The sequence below is a fragment of the Neodiprion lecontei genome, chromosome 7 (assembly GCF_021901455.1).
Source record: "Neodiprion lecontei isolate iyNeoLeco1 chromosome 7, iyNeoLeco1.1, whole genome shotgun sequence".
NCBI lineage: Eukaryota > Metazoa > Arthropoda > Insecta > Hymenoptera > Diprionidae > Neodiprion > Neodiprion lecontei.
Window position 1 is genome coordinate 17,452,723 of NC_060266.1, and position 27,141 is coordinate 17,479,863.

At 35.6% G+C, this 27,141-nt stretch overlaps 3 protein-coding genes and 1 long non-coding RNA gene across 14 annotated transcripts in view; 2 read left to right on the forward strand and 2 right to left on the reverse strand.

Moving 5' to 3' along the window:
* On the forward strand, positions 1-4,886 carry LOC107222913. Of its 2 annotated transcripts, none has more exons than XM_046745705.1 (3): positions 1-416; positions 655-861; positions 1,787-4,886. In XM_046745705.1, exons 1-3 carry the CDS (start codon positions 122-124, stop codon positions 2,047-2,049), a joined length of 765 nt encoding a protein of 254 aa, XP_046601661.1. In that variant the 5' UTR covers positions 1-121; the 3' UTR covers positions 2,050-4,886. The 2 variants fall into 2 exon arrangements, with proteins under 2 accessions (XP_046601661.1, XP_015517939.1); XM_015662453.2 differs by having other exon boundaries at positions 4-475; positions 672-861.
* Positions 4,887-4,935: 49 nt separating this feature from the next.
* LOC107222912 (mucosa-associated lymphoid tissue lymphoma translocation protein 1) lies at positions 4,936-9,371 on the reverse strand. The gene is made up of 9 exons (XM_015662452.2): positions 8,832-9,371; positions 8,547-8,704; positions 7,961-8,141; positions 7,537-7,798; positions 7,345-7,440; positions 6,090-6,315; positions 5,840-6,023; positions 5,527-5,732; positions 4,936-5,436 (listed from the first exon to the last, which is right to left on the reverse strand). Exons 1-9 carry the CDS (start codon positions 8,978-8,980, stop codon positions 5,327-5,329), a joined length of 1,572 nt encoding a protein of 523 aa, XP_015517938.1. The 5' UTR covers positions 8,981-9,371; the 3' UTR covers positions 4,936-5,326.
* Positions 9,372-10,882: 1,511 nt separating this feature from the next.
* The window catches only part of LOC107222926 (CREB-regulated transcription coactivator 1), a 60,438-nt gene continuing 44,179 nt past the window's right edge, over positions 10,883-27,141 (forward strand). For 9 of the 10 annotated variants that reach the window (XM_046744920.1, XM_046744921.1, XM_046744927.1 and 6 more), the window contains exons 1-2: positions 10,883-11,128; positions 25,104-25,559. In XM_046744920.1, coding sequence (XP_046600876.1) covers positions 11,015-11,128; positions 25,104-25,559 — 570 coding nt within the window. In that variant the 5' untranslated portion in view covers positions 10,883-11,014. The remainder of the gene's footprint in view (positions 11,129-25,103; positions 25,560-27,141) is intronic. The other variant, XM_046744930.1, reaches the window with a different exon arrangement.
* LOC124295326 lies at positions 11,122-12,196 on the reverse strand. The gene is made up of 3 exons (XR_006905237.1): positions 12,057-12,196; positions 11,622-11,975; positions 11,122-11,551 (listed from the first exon to the last, which is right to left on the reverse strand). It is a non-coding gene; the product is annotated as an uncharacterized LOC124295326 (long non-coding RNA).

Consider the following 27,141-nt stretch of genomic DNA (forward strand, 5'->3'; position numbering starts at 1 on the left):
CATACGCACACACACACACTCATGCAAACATACATACAACTGATTTTTGGAGGTTAATTTTACTGCGCTTTACAGAATTGGATTCTTATTGAAAGAAATACAAAGTCTAAGACACCCAAGAATGTCATCGGCACTATATTGTAATAGTAGATACATTATGTACACAAATTGTCGCAGGCTGAATGTCGTCACCGCAGTTATTAAAAAGAACAATAATAATACCGAACTTGCAAAGTGTAGCCGGAAATTCGCAGTGAATGCGGTTTTACCTTGTCGAATACTGTCAACGCGTCGTTATTTCAGCACTCAACAAAATGAAACTATTAAAAGGACCTATATTCCGCTTATGGACTTTCCTGCAGAACCTGAGGCGGGAATCTTCCAACTGCTTAAATGCCTTCTAGCCTTCAAATTCGGTATTTCTAGAATCGACCAAGAATTTGACTTAAATGAATTCATAAACGGTTCACAACAAGTGTGTATTCATTTATTTCATTTTATTTTTCTTGGGAATACTCTTACGGTATTCAGTGAATAATGAATTAGAAGAACAAATCGACCAGCTTACATTTATTTATAAAATTTTCCTTTTTTGGGTAACTTTCATTTTTATACATTCCCATAGTTTATTCTGAGCAATACTCCCTTGTGTAGATTATCCATTGTTCCAGGCTGTATGCGTTGTATCAAACGCTTTGGCTAGAGAAGATTATGAAAGCTTGGACGGCCTCGTTACTCCGGACGCTATAGAGATTCTAAAAGGCAATATATCCCGAATGAGCGAGGAACAAAAAGCAGAGATTGCCCTGGACAGTAAAGAATTCCTATTCTGTTTTCCTAGCACCGTTAATATCCGGGATGGTGAGGATTAATAGCCCATCCTGGTAACATTATTTCTTTGTGACTTTGCAGTAAATTGAAGCAGATTTCAAAAAACTTTTATCGCCATTCTCTGAACAGAAAAAAGCAAGATTATTCCAGCTGCACTGTTCTAAATTTTGTTGAACTTAATCCATATTCAGCGTTCGAGTGCAACTGAAATTCATAAAGTCAAGATTATTTGTAATAATATTTCAAAAATCACAAAAATTGTATTAGTTCGTTCAATTATATTAGGTATGAAAGTCCAGCTGATGACACCTTAGGAGAAATCACTTTAATCGATTATTTTTTAGATGCTTTTTGGATGCTGACTCGAACGACATACTATAGTTCTTACACAATATTGTAGGCGATCAAGTTAAAAGATATCCACGACACGATTATTGATGGCAGAAAAATTGCCAGAAAAAGTTCTTGCTCGTGATAGAATGTTTGGAATTTCAGTCGTCACTACAAGTTCGCAGTTCCTTTCAGAATTACAGAAAAATCCGTTATTTAATGTTCAGAGGTTTCGATAATTACCACAATTCTGCTTAATTTTGCAAACAAAACTACTCTTTTCCATGTTTTGCTATAACAATGGACTTATGTTTTCATTCAAATTCAACTTTATTTACTTCAGTTACATTTTATAAGCTTTCATCACATCATTTTTCTTCATACCGAATTTCTCAACTGGACTATATACCCGATATATCCAAAAATTTCCAAGAAATATTGTCACCAAGGTGGTACTGGAATTTCTTTTTAACACTGTGTAATAATTTGTTATTTTTGTTCTCAAGTATGATTACATAGCTAATATTTAGACATGTACTATTTGATATCCTTTCTCATCTTTCGAAACCTGTTACAAAATATTCACAATCTTATTCTTACTCATTGTGGACACAATTGTTTCCAGATGAATCATCAAAGATTGTCGAAATACTGATGGTATACCATTTTTTACGAAATTGGAAAGGTTTACAAGAGCCCGGTGAAATTGCAGAATCAACATCCCCGATGCAACGGCTACAAATGACGCATGCAGCAATGATGGACCCGGATTATGCATTGCATGCTATTGTTTGTAACTACAGATTTGTCAGACACTATGGACATATGGATAGTACATGGCTTATTGATTTAGTTAATCAATTCAGACTGTGTGATGTGAAGAAATGAATGGTTTAATAGTTGCATATAGCAGTGAAGTTATCGATCAAGAACTGTTTATAAGATTGAAAATGCTACTTGATACATTTTTGTTTACAGCCATTAATTTGTTCAATTGCCATTTTCAACACAGATATAATAATTATTTACATCTGCGATAACTGAAGTAAGTTATTTTAATTTTTGTCATGTTAATAAATATATTCTCAAGTATAAGACTGCTCTTTTGATATTGAGCACTTGCCTTGATTGATATGCAGAGCACTATCTGACTTATAGATTTTTATAACAACTTTGCCCTCAGCATTCCAAGGGAAAGAAGTTATGAAGTGACACCATTTTTCCACAATTCTGCAAGCATGTTTTCACCACAGAACATACGTATAAAGAATATGATTGTCTATAGAAAAAAAGCCTAATTCGTGTGTAATTGCAATCTAACTTAAGATCAAGTGTGTAAAATAAATAAAACCGAAAATACGACCATTTGAATTAGGGTGTACTCTCGATTTTCAGCAATAATTGTTGAAATGAGTGGGAAAAAAATATGCAAAAAAAGCATGCCTCATTTGAACTGAAAACTTTGTTTCTTATGCATATGTTTTAAATTGAAAACTTTGCAGATTCAAAATTATTATTGGCTTATTCAGGGTTTTTGCCTCTCAGTAAATTTTAATGTAAATGATAAAATCTACCCTTATCTCAAGGTCGGCTGTCACTTGCGTATCCGTTTCATATACGTGAAATTTCAAATTTTTCATTTTCTAGTTAAAAAAATATTGTTTTCGGCATTTATATCGGACTAACATAAGACCATCCAATTAATCGATTAATCGATTAAAGGGGATCTACGATTAGTTACTTTTCTATTAATTGATTAATCGGTAGTAATAATTAACCGACTTTTTTAGATTAATCGAGTAATCGGAAAGACATTCGAACATGCCCTTGATCAAGACTGAAATAGATGCTTAATGAAACGAAGGAATTAAACTTTGTATAAGTTTGTTATTATTAAAAGTTCACCAACTAGCTTTTGGTTCAAAGGTTGTACATTGCAAAGCCTTAATGTTACTGATTTTCAGATTCAACGAAATCGTAGTGGGCAGTTTTCAGAGTACTCTGAAGAACAAAATTGTACCAACGATTTTTAAATTGTTTCTGTCGCATTGCTTTATTAAATGTTTGAATCTGTATAAGATGTCGAGTAGGCACAAATTTGGAGGAATTTAAAATTACTTTGAGCTCAGTTATGCATACTTTATTTGAACTATTCCCTAATTTTTGTTAACACTGTAAATTTTTCCAAAACTGAGTCAATTTAATGAGAGTACCTGATGACCTGTATACGAGGTATTCCATGCGAACTCGACAAATGATCTTTTTGCACCATTTTTTGTTCATAATTTTTCATACGATTGTCCTGATTCTGAATATGATTCCTGAATTATTTACGATTTTTATTGTAAACCGTTATGTTTTTATAGATTGTTAAAGGTGAAATAATGTGATTTGTATAAATTTCAAACAAATTCTCAAAAATTTATCGATCAAAGACGGTTGTTTAGGTCGTTTGAAAAGATTCTGGAAACCAGTAACACCACATTCACGAATTTTTACTTTTTTGAAATTGGTGTAATAAATATTTAAAAAAATAGTTTCCACTTTGGGAAATGGCTAAAATGATCGTCTTTGGTCGAGGAATTTTTGAGAATTTTTTTGAAATATTCAACAATGGCATATTTTTTAACTTTAACAATTTGTTACATTCTCCAGATCTCATGTTCCCCTCTCACTGTTTTATAGTCACATTACACCCTGTATCCTCTCCTTATCTTCATCCAGCTGCCTTGGTTTCTGCACCGAGTTAGCAGGTTCATCTCTAAACTGTAACTAGCGAGTATCCTACATTTTCTAAACTCTTCACTTTCATCCTAATTTTAGCAAGAGTCACTTATAAATATATCTCTCCATGCCAATTCAAGACCTTTCCCTAAGTTGACTCCTTTACATTGACCACTGTTATAATTCAATTATATGATCATTAATAATAAACAAATTATACCATTTGAATTATCTACCTTCCTTAAAACCGATCCCTTCCTTCTATCATTTCCTGCATTGGGAGTAGCAGCACATAAATGTTTAATTGACGTGTATGAACCCCAAAACAGCCAAATAACACCTTGGCTAGGCGTAGATTAGATTTCGGTAGCTACTCATCGAAGTCTACACGATTTACTCTCTAACAAGTTTATAAAAAAATAATGGTTTGCGAGAAATATCTGAAATAATTAAAAACTTTTCAGTCAAGACAATAGTATAAAAAATGATGAACCAAACCAACAATGGTAAGGGAAAATCATTTGTTGAGTTGGCATGGAATACCCCATACACTACTGCAATTTTATAATATATGCATATATTAAATTTAATTGCATTGTTAATATCATCTGTACATAATCTTTGAATTTAATAATGTTATTTTCAATTGGTCATAACTCAACAGATATGAATAGGTGAATTTGATCGTCAATGAGAGAAATCGCAATTATATCTACTTGATGCTATTACATAACTTTGTAAATGCAGCCGAGTGTATTTGGGGCGACAGATCTGTTACCAAGATTTATCTATAGTTGACATGTTCACGTATTATTAATCAACTACGTATGTGAGGTGCAATTAAATTTCAATTCAGAGTTAGATTGGGTGTTTTGCAGTCTAGAGATAATTAAATCACTTTTAACCATTTTTTGATGGATATCTGGGTGTGTGTATAGATTTTCACAAAAATCGATCGTGCCGCTTCTGAGTTATTAACATGAATTATTTACTTTTTTTCGGCTATAACGCAAAAATGATTCCCTAAAATATATATTTTTATAATATTAAGTTTGATGGCTCCGAATTTTTGAGCAGAATGATTGTTTGTTTGTTTATTTTTTTTTTTTTTCCCTATTAAATCACAATTTATTCTCATTCCAAAGTTACAAGTATCAGAATTGAGTTCATACAAAGAGTAACGGTTGTACGTACGCAAACGCGGAAGCGATTATAATAAAATTTGATTCGTCAGTTTGGCTTCATTTCGTTTGAAACTGACTACATTTTGAACAAAATCGGCAGAGGTATTCTTGAGTTATTTGCAAAGATAGAAATTTACGATCATCGATTTCGGACCATCCTGAAGCAAATGTTGCGTTCAATGAAGTCGTATTGAAATGATCAGTGGGATTACTGATGTGAAGTTGAACACACGTTGGGAACGTTTTGCTGCTAACGTTTACCTATACCGCCTTATCGTTTGATCTGTTAAACAATACCGTTTTGACAAGACGTTTTTCACCATTGGCATTTGGTCGCTGGTCAGTCCAGAGTTAAACTGACGAACAGCTGTAACAAATTAGGAAAAATGTGACTTTAAATTTTGCAGAAACTTTGATACATAATATACAATGAAAATGAAGGTAACTCTTCACTTACATGATTGAACTCGATCGAACAATTCTTTAACTGGTATCTTCTCAGTAATGTGTTTGGTTAACTCTGTCACATAATTTCCGAAGGGCGCTTTTTTTGATTCAAAAGATTCACGATAAGTACACGTAGAATATGCTTCTATCAGATTATCATTGCATTTGTATTCAAATACTTCAGGTATTTCGTCATAAATGGCTTCGTTTGAGTCTCTAGAAATGATTAAATCAGCACATTATTACCTCCACTTATTTGTATTCTAACTAATAGTTGATGATAGCAATTGCGGTATCAAGACAAGCCCATTTTCTGCCCTTACTTGTCTGGTGTTGTCAGACACATATCAAGTACAACAACTAGGAGCGCAGGATTGCGGGGAAGTGTCCACTGTAAAATTTGATTTCTCGAAATAGCGTGCCGTCTGAGGTACTGTTTAGGGATATCAGTAGGCATCAAGAAGGGTTCATGCAACTCGAACCCATGACCAGCAAACATGAAAAATCCTATATGTGATGGAAAATGAATTCATGATTACCAAAGTACCTACATTAGTCAATTTCAAATCTTACCATATACACCCTCTTTCAATGATATAGAGAATTTTTGGATTTTCTCTGTCATCTCAGCGAGACTTGCATTACGTAGGCAGGTAACGTAGAAGCCAATTGTTTCCAGTTTTTTCTTTATCTCTTCAACGTCAGCCACCGGCTTATACAATTTTTTATAACTTTTATACTTACGGTTACCGATAAGCAATGCAACTTTATATAAAGCTTTCTCAGGTGGGTGCTCTACCTGTTTCAACAGATCAATCAAATTTGCCCAAGGCAATGTTAGTATCACAACGTTATCGACACAGCTATACTTTTTACTTTCAATCTCTTTAGACTTATGTGCTCAGTTTATTACACGAAATTAAATGTTTCAAAATATGAGATCAAGTAGAAGATTCCGATAAAACAATAAGTCAATTGGTAACATCAAGATGATTGGTTTCCTTATTTGATTTTTTTCTCTAAATATATTGAATCACTGTAAAACAATGTTGTTTTTTAGATTAACAACTCATAGTGAGAAAGTTGTAGATATTAGTACGGTCTTCCTCATCGTTTCAACACATATGTTTGTGCCACATGTGCAGTACTTTGGCATTAAATACCTATCCCTAATGGAAGTTCGAATTTCGTTTAAAGCATCCGATCGGAATGAGAGAGTACCAAGTTGATTAATAGTGTTAACAGAAATGACTGGTAAATTGTGTGAACAGGTTAAATTTACATATAAACATGACTAATAATTTATTAAACATTGAATATCCGTATCATCTCCGAGTAATTCCTCTTTGGAACAAAAATAAATCTTATCTTCAGGTTTCCTTGATGACCACAGTAATGAAATTTTGTAATTCAAAGCAAAACAAAAGTATTCAATGAAATACCGCTCTCAGATTTTGGGTTGATAGAAATTAACTCCACCAGTTCTTTGCTACAATTCAAGAGAACGTATATTATAAGTGATAGATGAGAAAAAACTGAAATTCCAAATCCTCAGATTATGTAACTGGATAATAGAAATCAAACAGAAATAAAATTTCGGATTAAAAAAAATTACAATTTTTTGTCATTTTTGAATTTTAAAATTCAAAACAAAATTCTCTAAAAGTTGTAATGTTCTAGGTTTTCCAGATGACAACTCTGACGAATTGAACTTTTCTATTGTTTTCCTGCTTCTACAATTTCTGTGACCGTTAAACCTCTCAACAATAATCTTTCAGACTGATTAATGGTTCTTTAAAAAAACATTTTACGCATCAACATTGCTCACCGTTAATTTACTGCATGCTGTCAAAGATGCCAAACCATACCCATTTGATACCTCACAACGATATCGTCCTGTATCTTCGAATTGAAAATTAAGCAACTGCAAATTTCATGTGATTAATAAATTGGGCTTGTTCATCTACTAGCCAATATGGTATTTTTAATTTATAATGCTTAATAATGTCATTCAACTTACCCGTAAAGTATTCTGTGTTTTTCCCTTCAGTAACTTGTCATCTTTATACCACTGATACTTTAGACTTGGGTCCGGTTTTACCTGACAGCTCAAGGTATGGTCTTCACCTATCTTCACTTCGGCAGGTAACGGATGTTCTGTTATTTCTGGAGGCATGGCTTTTATTGAAAGAGAGACATATTCTGAATATTTTTCTCTGAGACAAATACCGTCGCTTGTGCGTTGTTCAACTCTGCACCGATACTCGCCTTCTTGATCAGGACTGAAAGAATGGGTGGCGAAACTTTTATTCAACAGCTGAACAAAAGCACGAGGTACTTTGTTTGAATTTTTTAATAATTGTCCACTTTTATATTATAATATGGATACAGCACAAAGAATATAAAAAAGAAATGCAAACGGTGTTATAGCGTGGCTTGCTTACTTAGTTATAAGTATGCTAAGGGTGCTCGATGTTTCATTCTCCAAGTCAATGTTTCCATGACGCCACTGTAACTTTGGGACTGGTATGCCTCTTGCTTTACAGACAATTTTGAATGTGTCATTTAGTGCAAGTTTGTACGATTGTTGCTTGGCATTTGGCTGTTCGGTGATTTCCAGATCGACTGATGAAAAATTGTTTGATGTTTACATAAAAAAACATTAGGAGGAAAACGCTTATTATTTTGCAATTTGAGAACGACTTTGGAGGAGTTACATTTTCAAAATCTAAGTATATTCTCGTTTATTACGGTTTTACGAATTTTGTATAATCCCAAGTAGCAAACATGAATATTTTTTCTCAACATGCGTCGTTACGTTAACGTCACAAACTTCAACATGATGAAATAATTAATCTATTGATCAAATTTGATTATGTATACTTAGTACAACCTGTCACATGAATTATTGTTCAGTTTAAATATATGTAAGTTTTGTGGTTTGAGTATTGGATCAATTATTTAAATAGAAACAGGATTCTACATAACTACAAGAATAAACTATAACCAAAGAACAAATTAGTTATCTACCTGGCCCAAAAAGAATATACAGTGCATCATAAAGCTCGCAATCTTCAAGAATGTGACATAATTTTCCAACCCGATATAATCTATTGTTTAACTCCAGCAATAAAGTTTGCGCTGGCGATGCTTCGCTGTTTGTTTCTAGCCGATACATCCATCGTTTACTGCGCAAAAAAATTGTTAGGAATAACAATGACAGTAGCAATGAATATATTTTAAGTATAGAAATAATGATACTTTGTTGATGTCGTGTTTGTTGTATAATAATAATGTTATTTTCATTATTTTTACCTGAATGTAGATGATGGATTTTTAATTGAGGATTCTTCTACCAAGTAATTTGCTACTGTTTTCCATGCAAAGTTTTTATTCAATTCCTTTGTCAATTCCGACAAAACGTCGTAGTCTAACTCTTCTAAAGGAAGATCTTCGTCGTACATTGCCAGGTAAATATACGAAATACTATATCAAAATTTAAGCTTCAAATCGAAGTTCGACAGTTTCATCACACTGTCATTGACTATCATTTCTTGGTATGCACGCTATGTAATCGGAAATAACTTTTACTGGGTCACCGCCGTCTAACTCATTGCCAAATCCAGTAAGCTGAGTGATTTCTAAAGTTGCAAAGTATGCAGGGTACTCGTACTTTTCCTTGCTGTTTCTGGGAAGTCCCCCACTACCCCGGATTTTTTATCGCGGCATGTTTACGAGATAACGTGTTTCACGGCTCCTACCGATAAAGAAGCTACCGGATCGTTGACAAAATTTTTTATAGCTCCAAGCCGTTGCCTGAAGAATCAGTCATGTCCAAGCTCACTTTATCTGCCGAGTACTGGGGATTGATTCTGTACAGCCCCCTGACACTCACCACTCGTATACCAAAAAATTGTACGCGTTTTGCCCCCGTTTTTTAGTTCCTCTACGTGGCGCTTGTGGACTTCTGACACGCTCGCTGCCCTCGCTGACCGCGCGCAAGCAAGTCAGGCGACTATTAGCGCCACTAGTGGTGGAAATTGGCGGCAGAATCGAGGGACATTTTGCGAACCACTATTAGCAGCGTGTGTCAGGGGGCTGATTCTGTAGTTACACTTTTAACATTTCCCACCATCCAAGCATTCTGATTGGTTGACTAAACTTTTCGAATCAATCAGAATTTTGGATGGTGGGAAATTTGAAAAGAGAATTTACAAAAGCGATTCCTTGGTGACGATCTGAATACCGTTGACTGAGGATATATATATGTATATATATACCCGGGGTCCCTGAATTACCCTGGATACTCCGTCTCTCCCACTCTGCATTCATTAGCTGAGAGACGGGCCACAGTTTTTGCGAGGTTGACGGCATGGGCATCTATCGCCAGTAGTATACCTATGATTTGAAGCTGATACCAATACGAATTCGAATCTGCAGCTCCTCGAACATCTGATACGTAACAAGTCAGTGCCGTTTTTCCCAGGTTCATTGGAAACGAATGACGAAATTGGTAATTAATTAGAAAGAAATCGAGATGCAATCAGAAATAATCGTCACTTGGACCCAAATCATATTTATTTTGTTTCGGATACAATTTCGAATTCACCGCTAGTCGACATAACCCACAAATTAGATGTTCTGGTTCAATCGAGTTGTGTTCGCTTATTTTTTTAGACTCCATCAATCGATGCATCCATTATTTTTAGCGTTAGTGGCCATCGCTGTTTTCCATCGACGCAGAGTTTGTAAACATCTTCCATATGTTTGGAATCTGAGTCTCCTAGGACCGAACTGCTTGCAGCGTATAGTAATAACAAGCTCCGCATCAACTGCGGGTGAGGTTGAAGAATACCAATTTGTAGGGTTATTTTTATTACTTCGTAAAGTGGTACTGCGTGTTGATTGTGCAAACGATGCGCAAGCAATTCACATCGTAATTTGCAGAGTGTTTTCAAAGCTACACGCCTAAGATGATATTTAATAGTGGCTTGCTGAAATTCAGTACCCCATTTTCAATCTCGACTTATAGCAAAGCGAGTAAACTCGTAAATAATTTATCACGATATTCTTTCAATTCGAGCCACACGCAAAAGTTCTAACGTAATTTCCGACGATTTAGTTCGACACGGGCGTCAACGTTACGAACCTGGCCGATTAATCTTTAGAAGCGTCGTATTATAATTGAAACGCAGATTTGAATGGCGAACCGCGCATGCTGCCGCGCTAGTGGAAACTAGAGTCCCTAGGGAAATCTGCTGGGAACGTCGTATAGCGACATCTGCGTCGTACGTGCGAAAGCTAAGCAAATGCCAACTGCAACTGGCAGCGACGTGTGGCGGAGAATCAGAACACCGGAATAGGGATGTTGATCAGTTCTTCGTGTGGCCATCTAGAAGGCAGTGGCGTTCATTTTTTTAACATTTTCATTGGTGCGGTCGGTATAACAAACGTGGGAATAGTATAGTTGCAAGTCAAAAATCCAGTGCCGAGCCATCATGGCGAACCCTCGGAAATTCAGTGAAAAGATAGCTCTTTTGAATCAGAAACAGGCGGAGGAAACTGCCGCGTTCGAGGCAATCATGCGAGAGGTTTCCGACGTCACGAGCAGAGTAAGAGATTTCTTTTATTTTCACTCGGACACGTCTGCCGTGTATCCTCTAACCCGGACATTAAAACGTAAACAACGAACCTCTTACACCTCCTCTCTAGTATTGGTTGGTGCGTGTTATATGCAGCGAGCGCGCCGTAGCTACATGATATCTATAGACGTATCGTATTCGTACATACTTTTCACTCATGTTCACGCACAGTCCGAACCGCCTCACACCATTTCGCAACGAATGTAGCCAATGTTCGATGATTGTTGCTTCGATTTTTTTTCCGCGCCTCATTGTCAAGAGGTTCCAATAGTTGTTTCATTGTCACGATAGGAAATAAAGAATAAGAAAAGAATCAGACAAATACCAACCGTTGCCGTCGAATCTTCGTTATTACACGGCCATCCGTCGCCTGTCTGTCTCCACGTTACTTTCCTATATTATTATTGTAACTATTATTATTTTGTTTTTCATTCTCTGTTTACATCAGTTTTCTTTTCCACACCTTTTTCACGCGACGATTACGTCTGCTTCTGCGAGAGCTCGCGCCCAGCTCCCATGTGTATGTTTTTGCTCCTTTATCTCTCCTTCTTTTTCTCTCTCTTTCTCTCTCTCTCTCTCTCTCTCTCCCCACTTCTTCCGGTTACATGTATCTTGCTATGGGTATGTTTCACGGTTCGGACTCGACCCCATCGCCAACCACCGTCGGCGCCTGAAACGAGAATGTACCTCCTACGTTGCATCCGAAAAACGTTCGTTCGATCTTCCCACTTGTGACAATTGACAATCGGCGGTAAACGTAATGTGACATCTGCCGCGTGATTGCGTGTCTCTCTCATTTTCGCTTCGTTCGAGGCCTCTGCAAATGCGACGCATCGTACACGCGTATACATACGTAAAGACGCACGTATAGCATCACACGAGTAGGAGACGTACTTACCAACACACGCGTCCGCTTCTCCCTCCGTTTACCAACGAATGCATGCGTACACACCTATACATGTAGATCAGCGCACAATACAACACACGTGTTCACACAGTGCACGCGACAGGTTTGTGCATTAGCAGCGTGTACGTATTTGTGTGCAGGCAGCAGACAGATATGTATATATACGGTAGATACATATCGTACCTCATAATCCGATAAACACTCCGAGAGGCACATTTCATTATTTACACAAATGTCAAAATAGTACTCCGGCAATGCCGCATAACTTGACCCAACACGTTCGCAACAAACGTCTGTGGACATTATTTATTGCGATTTCGCATTGCATCTATAATAGTACTACTCTATTATGTAAGCTTTATTTAATGATGTTTATTCGTTGCGATTAGTGCTTTTTTTTCTTAAACCTTTTTCACACAATCTTTTATTATGTTATATATGCTGTCAAAAGATCTTGCTCATATCAATTTATATTATTCTTTAATTGGTTTGATTTCGTTGTTTGTTTCGTTTTGATTTTTTCAAGTTTTATTTTATTTTGTTTTTATCGGTCTCTGTCTCTCTCGCTCGCTCTCTTTCTCTTCCTCTTCCTCTTCCGTCACCTTAAATCGTGCTGTCGTGTCGAGGCCCGTGTATTTATACATTGCTTATATATATATATATCTGTATGTATACACTATCAGTATAGATTTATTTATTGTATCTACTTTTATGTTTACGTCAGGATTCTTCAGCTTTTTATTCTATTGAATAATATGTCGTTATTGGTCGGTGATACGATGTTTATTTTTCATTTTACACAACGTCGTTGCGTTGAAATTCCTCCCCCCTCCGCCCCAACCCATAAAAAAAAATCGTACGGACATAAAATTGTTATTATATTAATGATGTTACCATTGCGTGATTGTCTGCGAAATATGCGTAACGAAGATAGATTTCCGTCAAGAATTGTCGTCTGTAAACAAACAAAAATTTCATCGCTGAATATGAGAGACAGCTACGTATGAGAAATGAAATGAAATGAGATAATTTAAAAACCGCAATAATTTATTGTATTATGCATGAATTATACGGGTATACTCCATGGGAATGCGTAGGCATGTGGATTCATCACGAATTAAGACGTTCAATCACTTTTCGCGAAGACAATAGATTATACATTTCCGTTCGTAACTCGTAAGCAACCCAGTTGTGGGAACATCTGTATCATACGTTGGGTTTTTTTTTTTTTTTTTTTCGTTTTACCGTCACAAACTGTAATGTGTGTTAAAAAATTTTGGCACAGACATCTATTAGATGAAGTAATTTTTAGTCAATTACTCAACTGTTCGTGGTATGGGGGAAAATTATTCAAGTTTATGAATACATATACGTGTACATGAAAATACAACGTAATGTATAGCCGTATAGAATATTATAATTATACATTGAGAAAAAACGTTTGCTAGACTTGCGGCAATAATCATTTTTTATTTATTTGCTTGGTAATGATAAATCTGACACTTTTACAACTATCACAAGTATTGTTTGACTTGGTGAAATCGCTTTTTCTCGTAGCTACAAAATTACGAATTATTTAGTTGAATTAAGAACGTTTTCTATGATTCGCAAAAATAGATTTCAACGGGTTGACAACAGAATATTTTACAGGGAAAAAATTATGAATTTTATCGAAGAGTTAGAAATTGATTTCAAGCAATTGACACTCGTCAAAGCCAAGTGTATATATTCTGTGAGTTGAACGACGTTCATTAACACAACCACTTACAAATATCGAGATGCAGTCTTTTGGATAATTTTGCCGTGGGTCAGAATTTTCGAAAAAGTCGATAGTCCGGCAGACTAAGACTTCATTTCGATATTGTAAGTGGTTGTGCCAACTTGACGAACGTAGTTGAACATATATTAGGAGATGTAAAATCGACTAAATATTTCATCAACAGCCAGTAATGAATTAATTTTATTGGATTAACTGCAATTTTTTAAATACTTTTGAATAGTTCGTCATTTGATACTTGGAAGTAAACATTTCTTTTTTTGTAACAAAGATTAGTTGGAAGTTTGCCGTTGCGTTGAATCAAGTGCATCCAAAGTCGAAGAATTTTTTTCTCACCGTAGCACCAAACATCGTTATTGTACAAAGATAACGCTGGTCAACAGTGGTTTTGTTGCCCTTGATATTTGACCGGTCTTAGAAAGATTTAATGTCAATGACCCTAGAAGTACGCGTAGTTTTTCAAAATTGGCTCTAGTTATTTATTTTATCGACATTTTCATTCATGACTCGAAAAAGCAATATTTGGATGAAAAATTCCATTTCTTTTCTTTATAATATCCTAGTTTGATCAAAAAAAAAAAATAAAAATACCGTCTGTAGCTTTGGTTTGTAGTTACAAACAAAAAGTTATTCAGACAAAAGTGAAAAAAATGTAGAAAATATAATACTTTGTTGTTCTCACCATGAAAAAGAGAGCCTGTAAGGTGTTCCGAGATAAAAAAAAAAAAAAAATTTTTTCCCTAACGCGCATCAACATTTCGTTAGAGCATCTCAAATAGAATATCTCAGCCAAATATGAGCTCGTAATGTTGATTTTTTTTCATTTCCCATTCAAATAACACCTGAATAAAATCGGAAAATTTTTTGAATTTCTTTTTTTCTCGTAAACGAATTGACTTGTAAAATATCTAAATACAGATTCTTGTAGGAAATTCCACGCTCTGTACAAAATTACTGATTGTGAGACAGAATTTTCCTAACTCTAACCGATTTTGCAAGAGATATTTGACTAAACATTTAGTCATGTCGAATACAATACTACAATAACATAAAAACTAGAGCCAATCTAATGTAATCGTAATTATATTCGTAAATCTTACGTTCTCAAGAACCAGAATTTGCCGAAAAAAATCAGGGCAAGAAAGAAAAGTTTTTATCTTGTAGAGATGTGTAATTAATGGTCCTAATACAATACTACCTGTATTTACGTACGCCTATAATTTTTTTTTTTCGCATATCCGCGTACAACTTTTTCCCACCTCACTTAAGTCTTACTTTTTATCTTTCACCACGCTGTCGGTAACTTATTAACCGATGATATTGTCTCGCGATAGATTCAACATTCATTCTTATATCCGTAATGATATCTGTTTGATAGACTTCGAGTCAGCGGTAGTTCCATCGTATTGAAGTTGTTAACGTCATCGTAACGAATCGTGTTGAGGTAAAACCGTTATTTTACGATTTTGGAATTGTCTGAAATTCATTAGACCGTAATAAAACAAAACACACTCATATTTCTCAATCTTGGCGCTTTAAAAATCATTGTAAAATTAAGAAAATAGTGATTTTTTCCTCCTACTAATGTTTCGTTACGGTAACGTTAAACTCTTAACTCACTTCTTCTTCGTAAAATTTACCGTTCAGGACATTTGTTTTTTTTCTCAGATAATTTAGATTGTTTTCTTTTAAGTTCAAAAATATTGACCCTACATAATTTGATTGAAAATTTCGATTCACGTCACATTATTTGCATTCGTAATATCGACGTGAAAAATTTTGATGAAAATAAAAATCAGATGCTGCTTATCGATTTTTCGCAAATGTCTGTGATTTTTTTTTTTTTTTTTTTTTCCACGAGCAAAATTATATTAGTTGCATTGTGTTCATTAATAATTAATCGAGAATTTAATCAGATTATTCCTGCCATCGATCGTTAATTTGGTAAATATTCTTCGGCTGTTGCACCACGTGGAGGCTAAACGGTTCATCGATCATTTATAGTTGACCGTGAGTTTCTAATTATTCACGTGAAATAACTAATAGCTACAGTAGCATTAGCAGCTTATCTTATCGGAACGAATAAACTTAACGGAATCATTTGCGATGGATGGTGAAGAACCAAAGTTTCCAACAAAACATTTCATATTTTGCTTTCGTTTACCAGTCACAGATTGTCATATTGTTTATGTAGGTCATTCGATTCACGAAGCGAATAATAGCGATGTTTACTTAATCATATTCATGTTGTTATTTAAAATCATACAATTTTCACGATCAATTATAGAAGAAAGACAAAACATTTTTCGATTTTGTTTAAAATTTAAAAAAAAAACACGCACACATAATTTACAACATTTCTTCCGAATAAACTACAGTAGAAACAAAATTTGTTAGACCAACAAGAGAAATAGGTATTAATAATAAGAACGGTTATAGAAAAGATTTGTTACAGTACAGTGAGATATTTTTTTTTAGTACAATCAGAGGATTTGTTGAATTAGGAAAGCCATGTGCTATACTATTGTTGCGAAATTCTAGTCGCATCGGCAAATAAAATTTCATACCGTACACAATTGCATTTACTAGAACGTTTCTCCCTCGTCTAGAATAGTAGATTGTGCACCAAGGGAGTAAAACGGCTTACTCCCGAGGTGCACACGATACTTTATACACCCCTTGCCATGTTTTCCGAGCTTCTACCGTCGTATACCATTCAACGCAAACTCAACCCAACCACGCGTCCCAAGGACCAGAAAAAAGCAACTCCCACTTTTAAGCCCTGAGAATCCGAGGAGGGAGTAAAAGTCGTTTTTACTCCCCAGGACTTAAAAGTAATACTTTACTCCCTGTTCGGGGGGCATCTAAAAGCTAGGAAAACATGCCAGTGGTATATAAAATAATTTTTTCCCAATTTGGTGGTTTCAAATGAACGAGCATTGATTGGGAATCGCCAAAAGCGATAATTGCGAAACGTTTAATTACCAATTAGTTCGGAAGACGCTTTCGCCTTGACGCGTTGAGGAATCCCTCTAGCTTAGTAATTATGGCGATGTACAAACCCGGCTGGAGGCGGCAGGTTAATAATGGGGAAGTACTAACACGGTAGTTCACCACCCTATTTCTTTTGGTCTGTATCGAGGAAACTGGCAATGCGAGTACGTACGTAAATTAGACAGGCCGGACCGTTCAAAAAAATTCTTATGCCGCAAGTTGAAAAATCATATAAGTTAAACTTGAATCAAAAGAAAAAGATCATCAAAGTTTCAATGCTCAAGTTATTAAGGGGTGACGGTTTTTTTTTTTTGTCTTTTTTTCTATAAAATAATTGAAAAAAGATTAAAAGACGCATACCGAAAAATATATGATTAATTTTTTTGTTAGCATTTTTTTTTATTAATGTATTATACAACGATTATGCATACCGCTCCGCGATAGTGACACGATTAACTATCGATTTCTCAACAATATGTACCTAACGTACTTCCGGTTGGTTAGTACTTGGTAATGATAAATCTTGCTATCGCATAACATTTCTACCGTCGTAACTGTCTTAGAAAAAGCATTTCTTTAAGTCTTTAGCTCTTTGATATTGTGACGCAGTATATTAAAAGAAATAATACTTGAGATTTATTATTTTTTGCAATATTCTTAAAGTGATACTTTCTTATAAACGAAATTCCCTGTTTTAAGTTCGTAATCCTGCTTCTCCAATTTACACTCGGTTTTGTGATTTCAAAAACTGCAACTTCTTGTCGAAGCTCAACCCAAGTATTTTATTACAACATTTTTTTACACGCTTTGTATGTAGCCCTATTCGATTCTCGTGCAAATTTATTAATGGCTTTGAGATAATGAACGTGAAATTAGTTCCTGCATTATGGTTTTTCTCTATTTTTATTTGAAAGCTGAAACGTATTCATCATTCATCGTAAAAATATTGTATGTCTTTGCACAAGAAAGTTAGCGAAAACCAGTTTGTTATGAAGATTAATTTACACTCTTTGATAAAAAAAAAAACTCCACAAGATTTCGAACAACAAGTTCTTGACCTCGAGCGCGTTGCGGTTATAATATTTAAGAATAAATTTTCAGATAACTTTGGCCAGATTATTCTAAGTCGAGATTACTAAAGCGTGAGAAAAATATTTCTACAGTACTGTAAATTTCGCGAAAGTCGTACGTCAGGATAAAGTTATTCCACGGATTTGAGAATTCCCGGCAGATTCCCATACGTCATAACCTACGGTCATCGAGTAGATTATTTTTAAGCTCCGTTGTTGCTGTAGAGACTGAGATAGTCGGTTAAAGGTTTCCATTTCCGCATTGACCTAAGGCAGCAGCGTTCATGGGCGCGCTGATGTCTCTTATCATGTATTTCAACGATAAATGGAAATCAGGAGAAAGAATTTTTATGTTCACAAATTACCAAATATATGTGTGAAATTCGAACAACGTCTAGGAATGCTTGTGATCAAATTGCCGAAACGTAATGCCTTTTAGATTTTCAAATGTTTCGGGTTATATGGTGTTGATCAAAATCCCTACTAATATCATAAATGCAAAGGTGTGTTTGTTGGTTTGTCCTTTTTTCACGCAGCAACGGAGCAACGGATCGACGCGATTTTTCGCGTATAGTTAGTTTATGGGCCAGAAAGTGACCTAGGCTATATAAGTTATGCAAAATGGGTTTCATTAGTTGAAAAAATGATAAATATATGAGAAATACGTTGACTTTTGACACGGAATGTACACTATGCGCTTGGAAATTATGACCGTCACCGCGAGATGGCGGCTCTGGTCTCGCCTGCCTTACCATCCTAGCCAAACAGCCAGGTAGTGCAGCTTAAGACTGCTAGATGGCATTGCCGGCGAGGTGGCGCCATCTTAGTAATACACTCACCAGATGGCTTTCGTATCTCGCGATTGAATTGCACTCATTCCAGTATAAACCTCGTGATAAAACCCGGTCGTTAATTAATTATGTTCAAACGTACGTTCACCTTATGGTAGTTAATGGTATGCTAAAGCTGCATTCATGATTCATATTACGTATAAAAATATTTATCTACTTTATATTAATCGGAACACACTTTATTAAATGTTGCTTTTTCGTACCTCGCTCATAGCGCCGCATATAATAGCATCCTAGTATATTTGCTCTTTATTGTATCCAGCCGCGTGTGTGAGGTATTAAAATACATATCACATAGATCCGTGGATAAATAATGTATGGTGCAGAAAAATAGGGTTTAGACAGATAATTCGAATTCGTTTACGCTCCACTTTTTTGGCAGCTATCAGCTAATTATGTTGTATTTGGATAAAACAAAACATGGATATAAATATAGTTGAAGAAATTTTTCGCTACAACTTTGTTTACTTAAATACGGATAAATAGGCAAACACATCCATACGATATTGTGATAATGTAGAACGAAAAATTTTGCAGTTGAAAAAGCTTTCGGCGAGTCAACGTTCTGAACTTTCACATAGTTAGAAACACTGAATTGGTAAAGTAAAACGTTGTTCAACATGCAGCGAGACCGAGTTGCGTTCTAAACGATCCGGCGTTTCCAGTTTCACAGTGGATCGTCATGTACGAATAAAAAAATCCATAGTCATCGATCAGCTTGTGAAATAATAAAGAATAATAAATAATAAAATACTCTTGTCAACCAAACAAAATTGAAAACAATTCAAAACGGTACGCAACATTTGAATCCGGCTTAATCAGTTTTTCAAATCCCAAAATTCAAATTGAAAACAATAGTTTGATGACCAGTTAAATCTTTATTTCAATAAGTGATTAATTGATTGACAGTAGTCCATTAAAATTTACCTAAACACATTGAGTGTGAAACAAATAGCAAGTTTCACATCCAATATCCATACGATATGATCATTGAACCAAACGATTACTAACTCTGGATCTTTTCGTCATCATACCGGTACGTGTAGCATTGTTATCGGATACAAGCATAAAAGAACCTCGCGAATAACAATGAATATGCGAGTGTTCGATTATGGAATCTGATGTCGAATCATTTCGCGAATTCAATCATTAGCCGGACTTCAGCACGCAAGGGACCTTGAGGCAGTGTTCTCTTTATGAGAACGCCAAACTTTCCTGCGCACTTTGCGGCCGACTGTAAAATCTGTTTTATTATTTTATTATATACTGTGTCATTATTATAATTGTAAATGACAGAAATTATTCACGAGTGAAGAAAATTTTACTTCCAATCAAACGTAAAATAACCCGTATGTTAGTTAGGTCGAATTCTCCGCGCTTTTTAACGCGGTAGTAAATGACAAACATATATGCACACGTACTGTCAAATTAAATAACGATCTATCAGTAACGAATGCTTCTTTCGAGGTCGTTACCGTCACTCTGTAATTATGGTTGGTTAATTTCTAAACTTTTCCACCGATCGACCAAGTTTTATTAATTTGATAGGTATTCATTTTGTACCTTTATTAAGCTGGAAGTAGGCAAAATTTTATTTATGTCCATATACTTACGATCGTTATTCTAATATTAGGGCTTAGAGGGGTTATTCACTTGTTAAAATCGCAAACTACTTTGGAAATCAGTCACTTGAAAATCGTTTGAAATTACTTGAAATTGCATAGAATCGTATGAGATCCCTTGAAATCGGGTGAAAACGTACGTGTTTTCACTTGTTGAAATCGCAAACTACTTTGAAAAGCAGTGACTTTAAGATTGCTTGAAATCACTTGACATCATTCGAAATCACTTGAAATCACGTGAAATAGTATGAAATTCGTCGAAATCGCAAACGACTTTGGAAATCGTTCACTTTAAAATCGTTTGAAATCACTTGAAATCATTTGAAATCGGTTAAAATGACTCGAAATCACTTGATATCACATAAAATTACTTTGAAATCATCTGGAATCGAATGAAATCCCTTGAAATTGGTTGATATCATTCTAATCGTTTGTCACCCTATCTATAAGTGAATACCCCTCAATTAAGGCAGTTCAATCTAAAGTGTACATACCTTTATACAGCAATCCTGACTTGATCGGTTGCCATTTTTTTTCTGTATTCGGTCACACAAGTCGATGCCTCACGATTTAATGAAGAATTTTCTTACAAGAACCGTTTCAATCCGTTTCATGAAAAAATTCGGATTGCATATATTTCTCTGTGCAAATAGAGTTCTTGCTGCAAAAGCATTCCTAACATTGTTGCAATACTTGTAACCGTAAAAAATGTCTACACATATCATTTTAACTTTAGTATTTAAAATTCTTGAACCTTTTTTCTCTGTAGTTTTAGACCAGATTATAATTATCCTATTAAGAACTCTTTCTCATTATCTGCTGAGTATATTGTGTAAATATTATCGATAACCGTTGTTTGTGTATTCACGGGATGAAGTATCATAGAACATTTATTTAAATTGACCGGATATAATTTTCTGTGCTTATTCTGTTTCGGAAAAATGGTAAAAAATAACTCCGTTGAACTGTTGGTAGAAAAAAAAAAAAAAAATACCAGGTCCCTTGTTTACCATCGTCCCCCTGTTAGTCGTATCGGAAAAAATCGGCAGTTGTGTCAGTTATGGTCGAGAGAGAACCTCGTTAATTTTTATTTCGCCGTTTGTCCCATGTCTACATTGGCGGAGGACGGATGGCAAGCTGAACACACATATTAATACCTACTTCCACAAGTATTTTTTTCATTAGATACTCACGATAACATGAAATAGGATCATCAGATGCGATAGAAATTTTAATATCCAACAGCGTTTCCTGGCGGCTGTAGGAAATGTGGAATGTTAAAAAAGTGACCTGAGAGTAAGTTCAACTTCCGGTGTTTCAATTTGTTATCTCATTGATAACTCGAAGATATTTCGTCCGCCAGGATCAGGAATGATCCAGTGTCGATTTGCAAAAAGATGTATGTTCCCCGTCAATCAGCTCTGCGTTCAGTCCCAGTATAAAAACAATAACAATAAATAATTTACCTACTTATGTGACTAATGTTCACCATAATGCTTATCGAAAATATATATCAGCTTTTATATATAGTACATATACGAACATGTTTAATCAAAGTCGCTCGTTAAAAAATCCGACGCATCTGTTGGGCAGGTTGAAATATTGGCCTGTTAGTAATGCCGAGACTTAAGGTCATGTAGTATTCCTACTTTTACCGACCGAGCAAACTCACCCGTTTCCTCCCTGTTTCGAATAAACAAACGAACGGAAAGGGTTTAAATTTCTACGATGCATCGCTCTCTTCTAGCACAATTCAGGCAAGTTACTCGTATTCCGAAAGTCGTCAAGAAAATGTGTGAATTTTTTGACTCGTCTCACTTTTCCCACATTTCCCGCATTTCAGCGGCCAAAAAGTGCATAGCCGAGATACTTCGCAATTCCAGAAGGAATGAGGAGTAAAATGAGCCATCGTGAGACTAATATAGGAAGAAAAAGGGTGAGTTTGCTCGGTCGGTAAAGGTAGGACTACTGCATGACTTTAAAGAAGGCTCGAGAGTTATTTTGATGGATTTTGGGACGAGCGATTGGCTTCGATCGTTATCTTTCTATTGCTTTGTGCATTGTTGCGCAACGCAACTTGGTGGTCCTGTTTCCACTGCTATTATACTATTATGGAAACTTCCTTGAAACTCCTTGTCGAAATTCGCCGGTTCAGACATATTACTACCGGGAAGCTCGGGAATGATGTAGAACGAGGAAATTCACTGTATCAGCGAATTTTTCAACTATCTCTGTTGTAATTCTACGGAAAATGAATAGTTATCTACGACTTGACTTTTGCCATTATAGGTTTACTTTTAGGAAAAGGTTTCGACAAATTTTCTTCTTTTTTGAATCTAAATTTGATGATGCACCGAGAAGTGATTTTAAATGTGGATATTATACAATCCAGTTTTCTGAATACTGATTGAAAATGAGTTTCGTTACAGCTATAACCTGAAAATCTATTAGTGTTAGTTTTCTTAGTCGTTAGTACGATATTTTTTCGTATAACTATTGAGATAATTTGATGTTGGTACAACAATAAATTGATATTAAGGCCTTACTTAAATGAAAAAATATAGTAAACTAAAGAAACAAGTTTCAAATTACTATAACTAAAAAATCTAGTATCGATAGCTATAATCACACTAAATAATGACTTGCACCACATTTTATCGTAATTTGAACAGTTTTTAAACCGTTTTCGTAACGATACCGATTCTACTATATTTTTCTGTAATGACTGCAACGAATCAAATATTTTGGGTATGGGTAAAACTGTAGAAAGATCAGAAACCACAAGTCATAGTATCGAAGTTTCACCAACGCGAAAGTATGTTTTATGGAATGTTGAAATGTATATGAAGTCGAAATATGAAAAAGTCCAAATGTAGAATGGTGAAGTGCTAGAAAGCCAAAACCGTTCAAATTTTGACGATTGTATATATTTTGGTTTGCTTATACGTTCTTATTCGTTTCGCTGACGATTCTGTATTTTGGCTTTATATGTGGAATTCCATGCAAACCCAACAAACGGCTGATCCTCACCGTTTCTAATTTTGTTCAAAATTTTTTCTGCAATTGTTCCAAATCTGAAACAGTACTCTGAATTTTTTCTCAGAATTTTCAATCATCTGATTAATTGTTTACAAATATTGAGAGTAATTTTGAAAAGGACCTTTTTATAAAATTCTTAAAACTTGTGTTTTCTTTTCTAAACATTTCATTAGAACAAATTTTAGAATTTTTTTGGGAATTGTAGAAGAATGTTTTATCGAATCAAATAATTGAAAGGGCTGAACAAAATCGGCCCATCATGTGCCCAGTCTTGAAATGATTCGAAAAGAGAATACAGTTTTTGAGAATTGTAAAAAAGGTCCTTTTCATAATCACTCAATATTCATAAATAATTAATCAGTTGAATAAATAATCTAAAAACAATGCAGGGTAGTGTTTCAAAGTTGGGTGAATTGCAGAAAAATTTTTTAACAAAATCAAAAATGGCGAGAGTCAGTTGTTGGGTTCGCACGTTTTTATATAATCATTTCGTATTTCTACGAAACAGGTTTTTGCTTATTTGAAAATTCAATATTATTAATGACCACCCTTTTATATTCAGATAGTTCTACATTCTCACCCAAACCTATATTTATCAACGTGTAACTTAGACCCAACATCACGCCAAAAATAGTGCAAATCGTGTTACACTAGAAACTGTAGAAGGTCGACGAACATTGGAATACTAGCTAAAGAAAAAATGGCGTGAAATCAAATTCATTCGGAGCCCACGTTTCGCACATCATTGTCAAACTGTAATTTGAAAGTGTAAAAACTGGATGATGCTTAAAGTTCACGAGGTGTAATGACTCTGAAATTGGCAAAAAACGGGCCATCTACCTTTCCTGTAATTAACCCTTTCAGTCACAGTCAGATGCTCAGCGTCCCGCGTAAATTTAAATTTATTCACAACTTAAAGTAATCTTTGTTACTTCGTTTGACTGTTAACATATGGAAAAATGTAATTCCTGCCAGAATCATCAAATTTTCATGGTTTTTTTCGATATTACATCCGCCATTTTGTATTTAGAAATTATGAAATTCTGACTTCGGATTCGTGATCAGCGATAACAAAAACCCTCGAGTAAGAAAATTCAGGCTAAAATATTCAGTTCAATAATGTTTGACTCAAAGGGTTAATCCCTCGAAGTAGAAACCTTGAGCAATTAACTGATGTTGGCGGATAAAGAGAAGGAGTTTCGTGGGGAGTCGAAAATCGCGAATGACCCTGAATTTTGCTAACATGAGCGTAGCGGGAACATGCACACTTGGGGACAATGAATCTGAGTCGGATAATTTTTTACACTAGAGAATTAAGTTGGCAACACAGAGAAACCTACAGCGCCATAGTCGGCCGAGTGCGAAACAAACTCAATCTCAATAAGCGTAACATGACCCATGACCGTCGAATCTTACCTTAGAATACCACGGGGATAATGACTTGTTGGATTGACGCGTATTCTAAGGTTAGATTCGACGGTCATGGGTTACGTTACGTTTATTGAGATTGAGTTAGTTTCGCGCGCGGCCGACTGTGGCGCTGTAGGTTTCTCCGTGTTACCAACGTAACTGTCTAGTGTAAAAAATTAGCTGTCTCAGATTCGTTGTTCCCAAGCGTACATCAAACGGTGGTTGGGGCTTTGCAATTGGAATGAAACGGTGTGGGTATCTGATGAAATGCTTAGGTGGCTGGAGTGGCGTCTGCCAGTAACTCGGTCGTAGCAAGTCCAACGGGCTGCGGGGCACCCGGTGAAGTAACTCCGTCGGTGAAGAGCGCCGGGGCGAGTCCTCCGCTTCAGTCCAGCGGAAAGCACCTCCGAATTAACCTTGGGAATCAGTTCAAGGCTGGCGGTTCCTTGCCCAATGTTAACAACAACAGAAACAACAATCGTAGCCGAGGCGTCGAAGCTTCGAATAACAAGAACGGGAACGGGCACGGCAACGGCAACAACATCGCCAACAACAACAACGACGACTCTGACAACAACAAAGACGACGACGACAACGACGACGACAACAACGACCGTGACAACGTCGACGAAGACGAAGACCATCTTCAACCTCAGAACCCCACAGACTCTACGGGCAAAGAGACTGCAGATATTTTCCCCGCAGGTCTCTACTCCGTTGATCTTATAAAGGTATTCATTGATCCGTGAAAAAACTTCCTTGGCTGTTTTCGCTTTTAATTCTTCTGCACTTAAGATATTTAGATAATTAGTAACACCTTTCTCATTCATTCATTCATTCATTCATTCGCATTCGTTCATCCCTTCATTTATTCATTCACACATTCATTCCGCGCTTTGCTTGCCTCCTCTTGTTGCTTGTAGTGGTGTAGCTAGAGTGGCGTTCTGTTTAATTATCCATTTTCTTAAAATTCTTAATGTCAAGAGGTAGAGGATAGCTGGTAGATGGATGTTGTGGATTATTACACCTTTACATAATTCCGTACCAAATCGAACGTAGAAATGCAAGTTTTTTGTCTCACAATTTGCATTGACTGTTTCTCATTCTCATTTCACACAATTCAAGTATGCATTGGCAAAGGTTCGGCCAAATCTTTTTCTCAGATTTCACAAATCAAAGGTTTTTTACGACGCTCAGGCGGCAAAATTTAATTACAATTGTTCGGCGTTTTTTTTTTCTCAGATGAATCATTGTAGCATCAAATCCGAGCGATCGATACATGAAAAAAATCTGATAAAAACTTGAGCAACTTTGTGTCATATTTTCGACTCCTGTATTAAAAAAGAAAAAAAAAAATAATCTCTTGACCTTCAAAGCGCAGTTTTTACGGAAAATCGGTGAAAGTCATTTGTAATATATAAGCGTGCTTATCGATTTCGCTGAAATTCATACAGAGCATGTTGTCTTTTCAAATCCCAAACGTTGTCCAGTAGTTTACGGATTACGAGTAATAATCTTTGGCTCTGATTCAGTATCGTATTGCGGCTTACGGTACATACTTACAAAACCACCAATTTCTGGACAATCTTTGGGAGTGAAAACAGATGCGGTGCATATATTTAAGTGAATTCTATTACAGGGCTCGTTTGTGCTGCAAATGGATTGTGTAGTTTTTCTGAAAAACCGCACTTTCAAGGTGAAGAGTATTGTCAGTTGAAAACAAATTGAACCGAAGAAAATTTCGTACGAAGGAGCACAACTTTTTTTTACGAATAACTCAGATCTCAAGCTACGTTGATCTAAAAATCGACTGATTATTGAAGTTCAATTGTTTTTCGCACGGGTGTCACGAAGAATTCTTGGCATAAAGGAATCTGAAAAAAAAAAATTCATAACTGATCCGTTCCACACATAATTCAATTCTGCAGAAGGGTAGAAAAATTAAATTGCGCGGGGTTGAGAAAATTAACTGTCTGGTTTGACGTGGAAAACACCGTACATTGATCATGTTGAAATTAGTAACGTTACCGTAACGATTCATGCTGAGGAAAAACCGTTATGTCGCGATTTTGGAACTGTTTGATATCGAGTAAACCTTAATAAAACGAAACACACTGATATTTTGCTATCTCAGTTCTTCCAAAATCATTGTAAAAATAAGAAAATAGTGATTGTTTCCCAATTTTTCGTTACAATAACGTTGCTAACTTCAACCTCGTCTACATTGGACCGAAAAAGTTTTACGTTGGTTCGGCGCTAAGAGTTGCCAGATTCTGCTGGATGACATTTCCTTACTTGGGATACGCTTAGCGG

Excerpts from the sequence above, each read along its gene's own strand:
- LOC107222913 (XM_015662453.2), top strand. The coding sequence starts at position 122 with ATGTCATCGGCACTATATTGTAATAGTAGATACATTATGTACACAAAT. Across the intron at positions 476-671 it reads TCATAAACGGTTCACAACAA|GCTGTATGCGTTGTATCAAA; the intron begins GTGTGTATTCAT and ends CCATTGTTCCAG. Across the intron at positions 862-1,786 it reads CACCGTTAATATCCGGGATG|ATGAATCATCAAAGATTGTC; the intron begins GTGAGGATTAAT and ends AATTGTTTCCAG.
- LOC107222912 (XM_015662452.2), bottom strand. The coding sequence starts at position 8,980 with ATGTACGACGAAGATCTTCCTTTAGAAGAGTTAGACTACGACGTTTTG. Across the intron at positions 6,316-7,344 it reads CAGCATGCAGTAAATTAACG|GTAGAGCACCCACCTGAGAA; the intron begins GTGAGCAATGTT and ends CTGTTGAAACAG. Across the intron at positions 6,024-6,089 it reads ATTGAAAGAGGGTGTATATG|GATTTTTCATGTTTGCTGGT; the intron begins GTAAGATTTGAA and ends CATCACATATAG.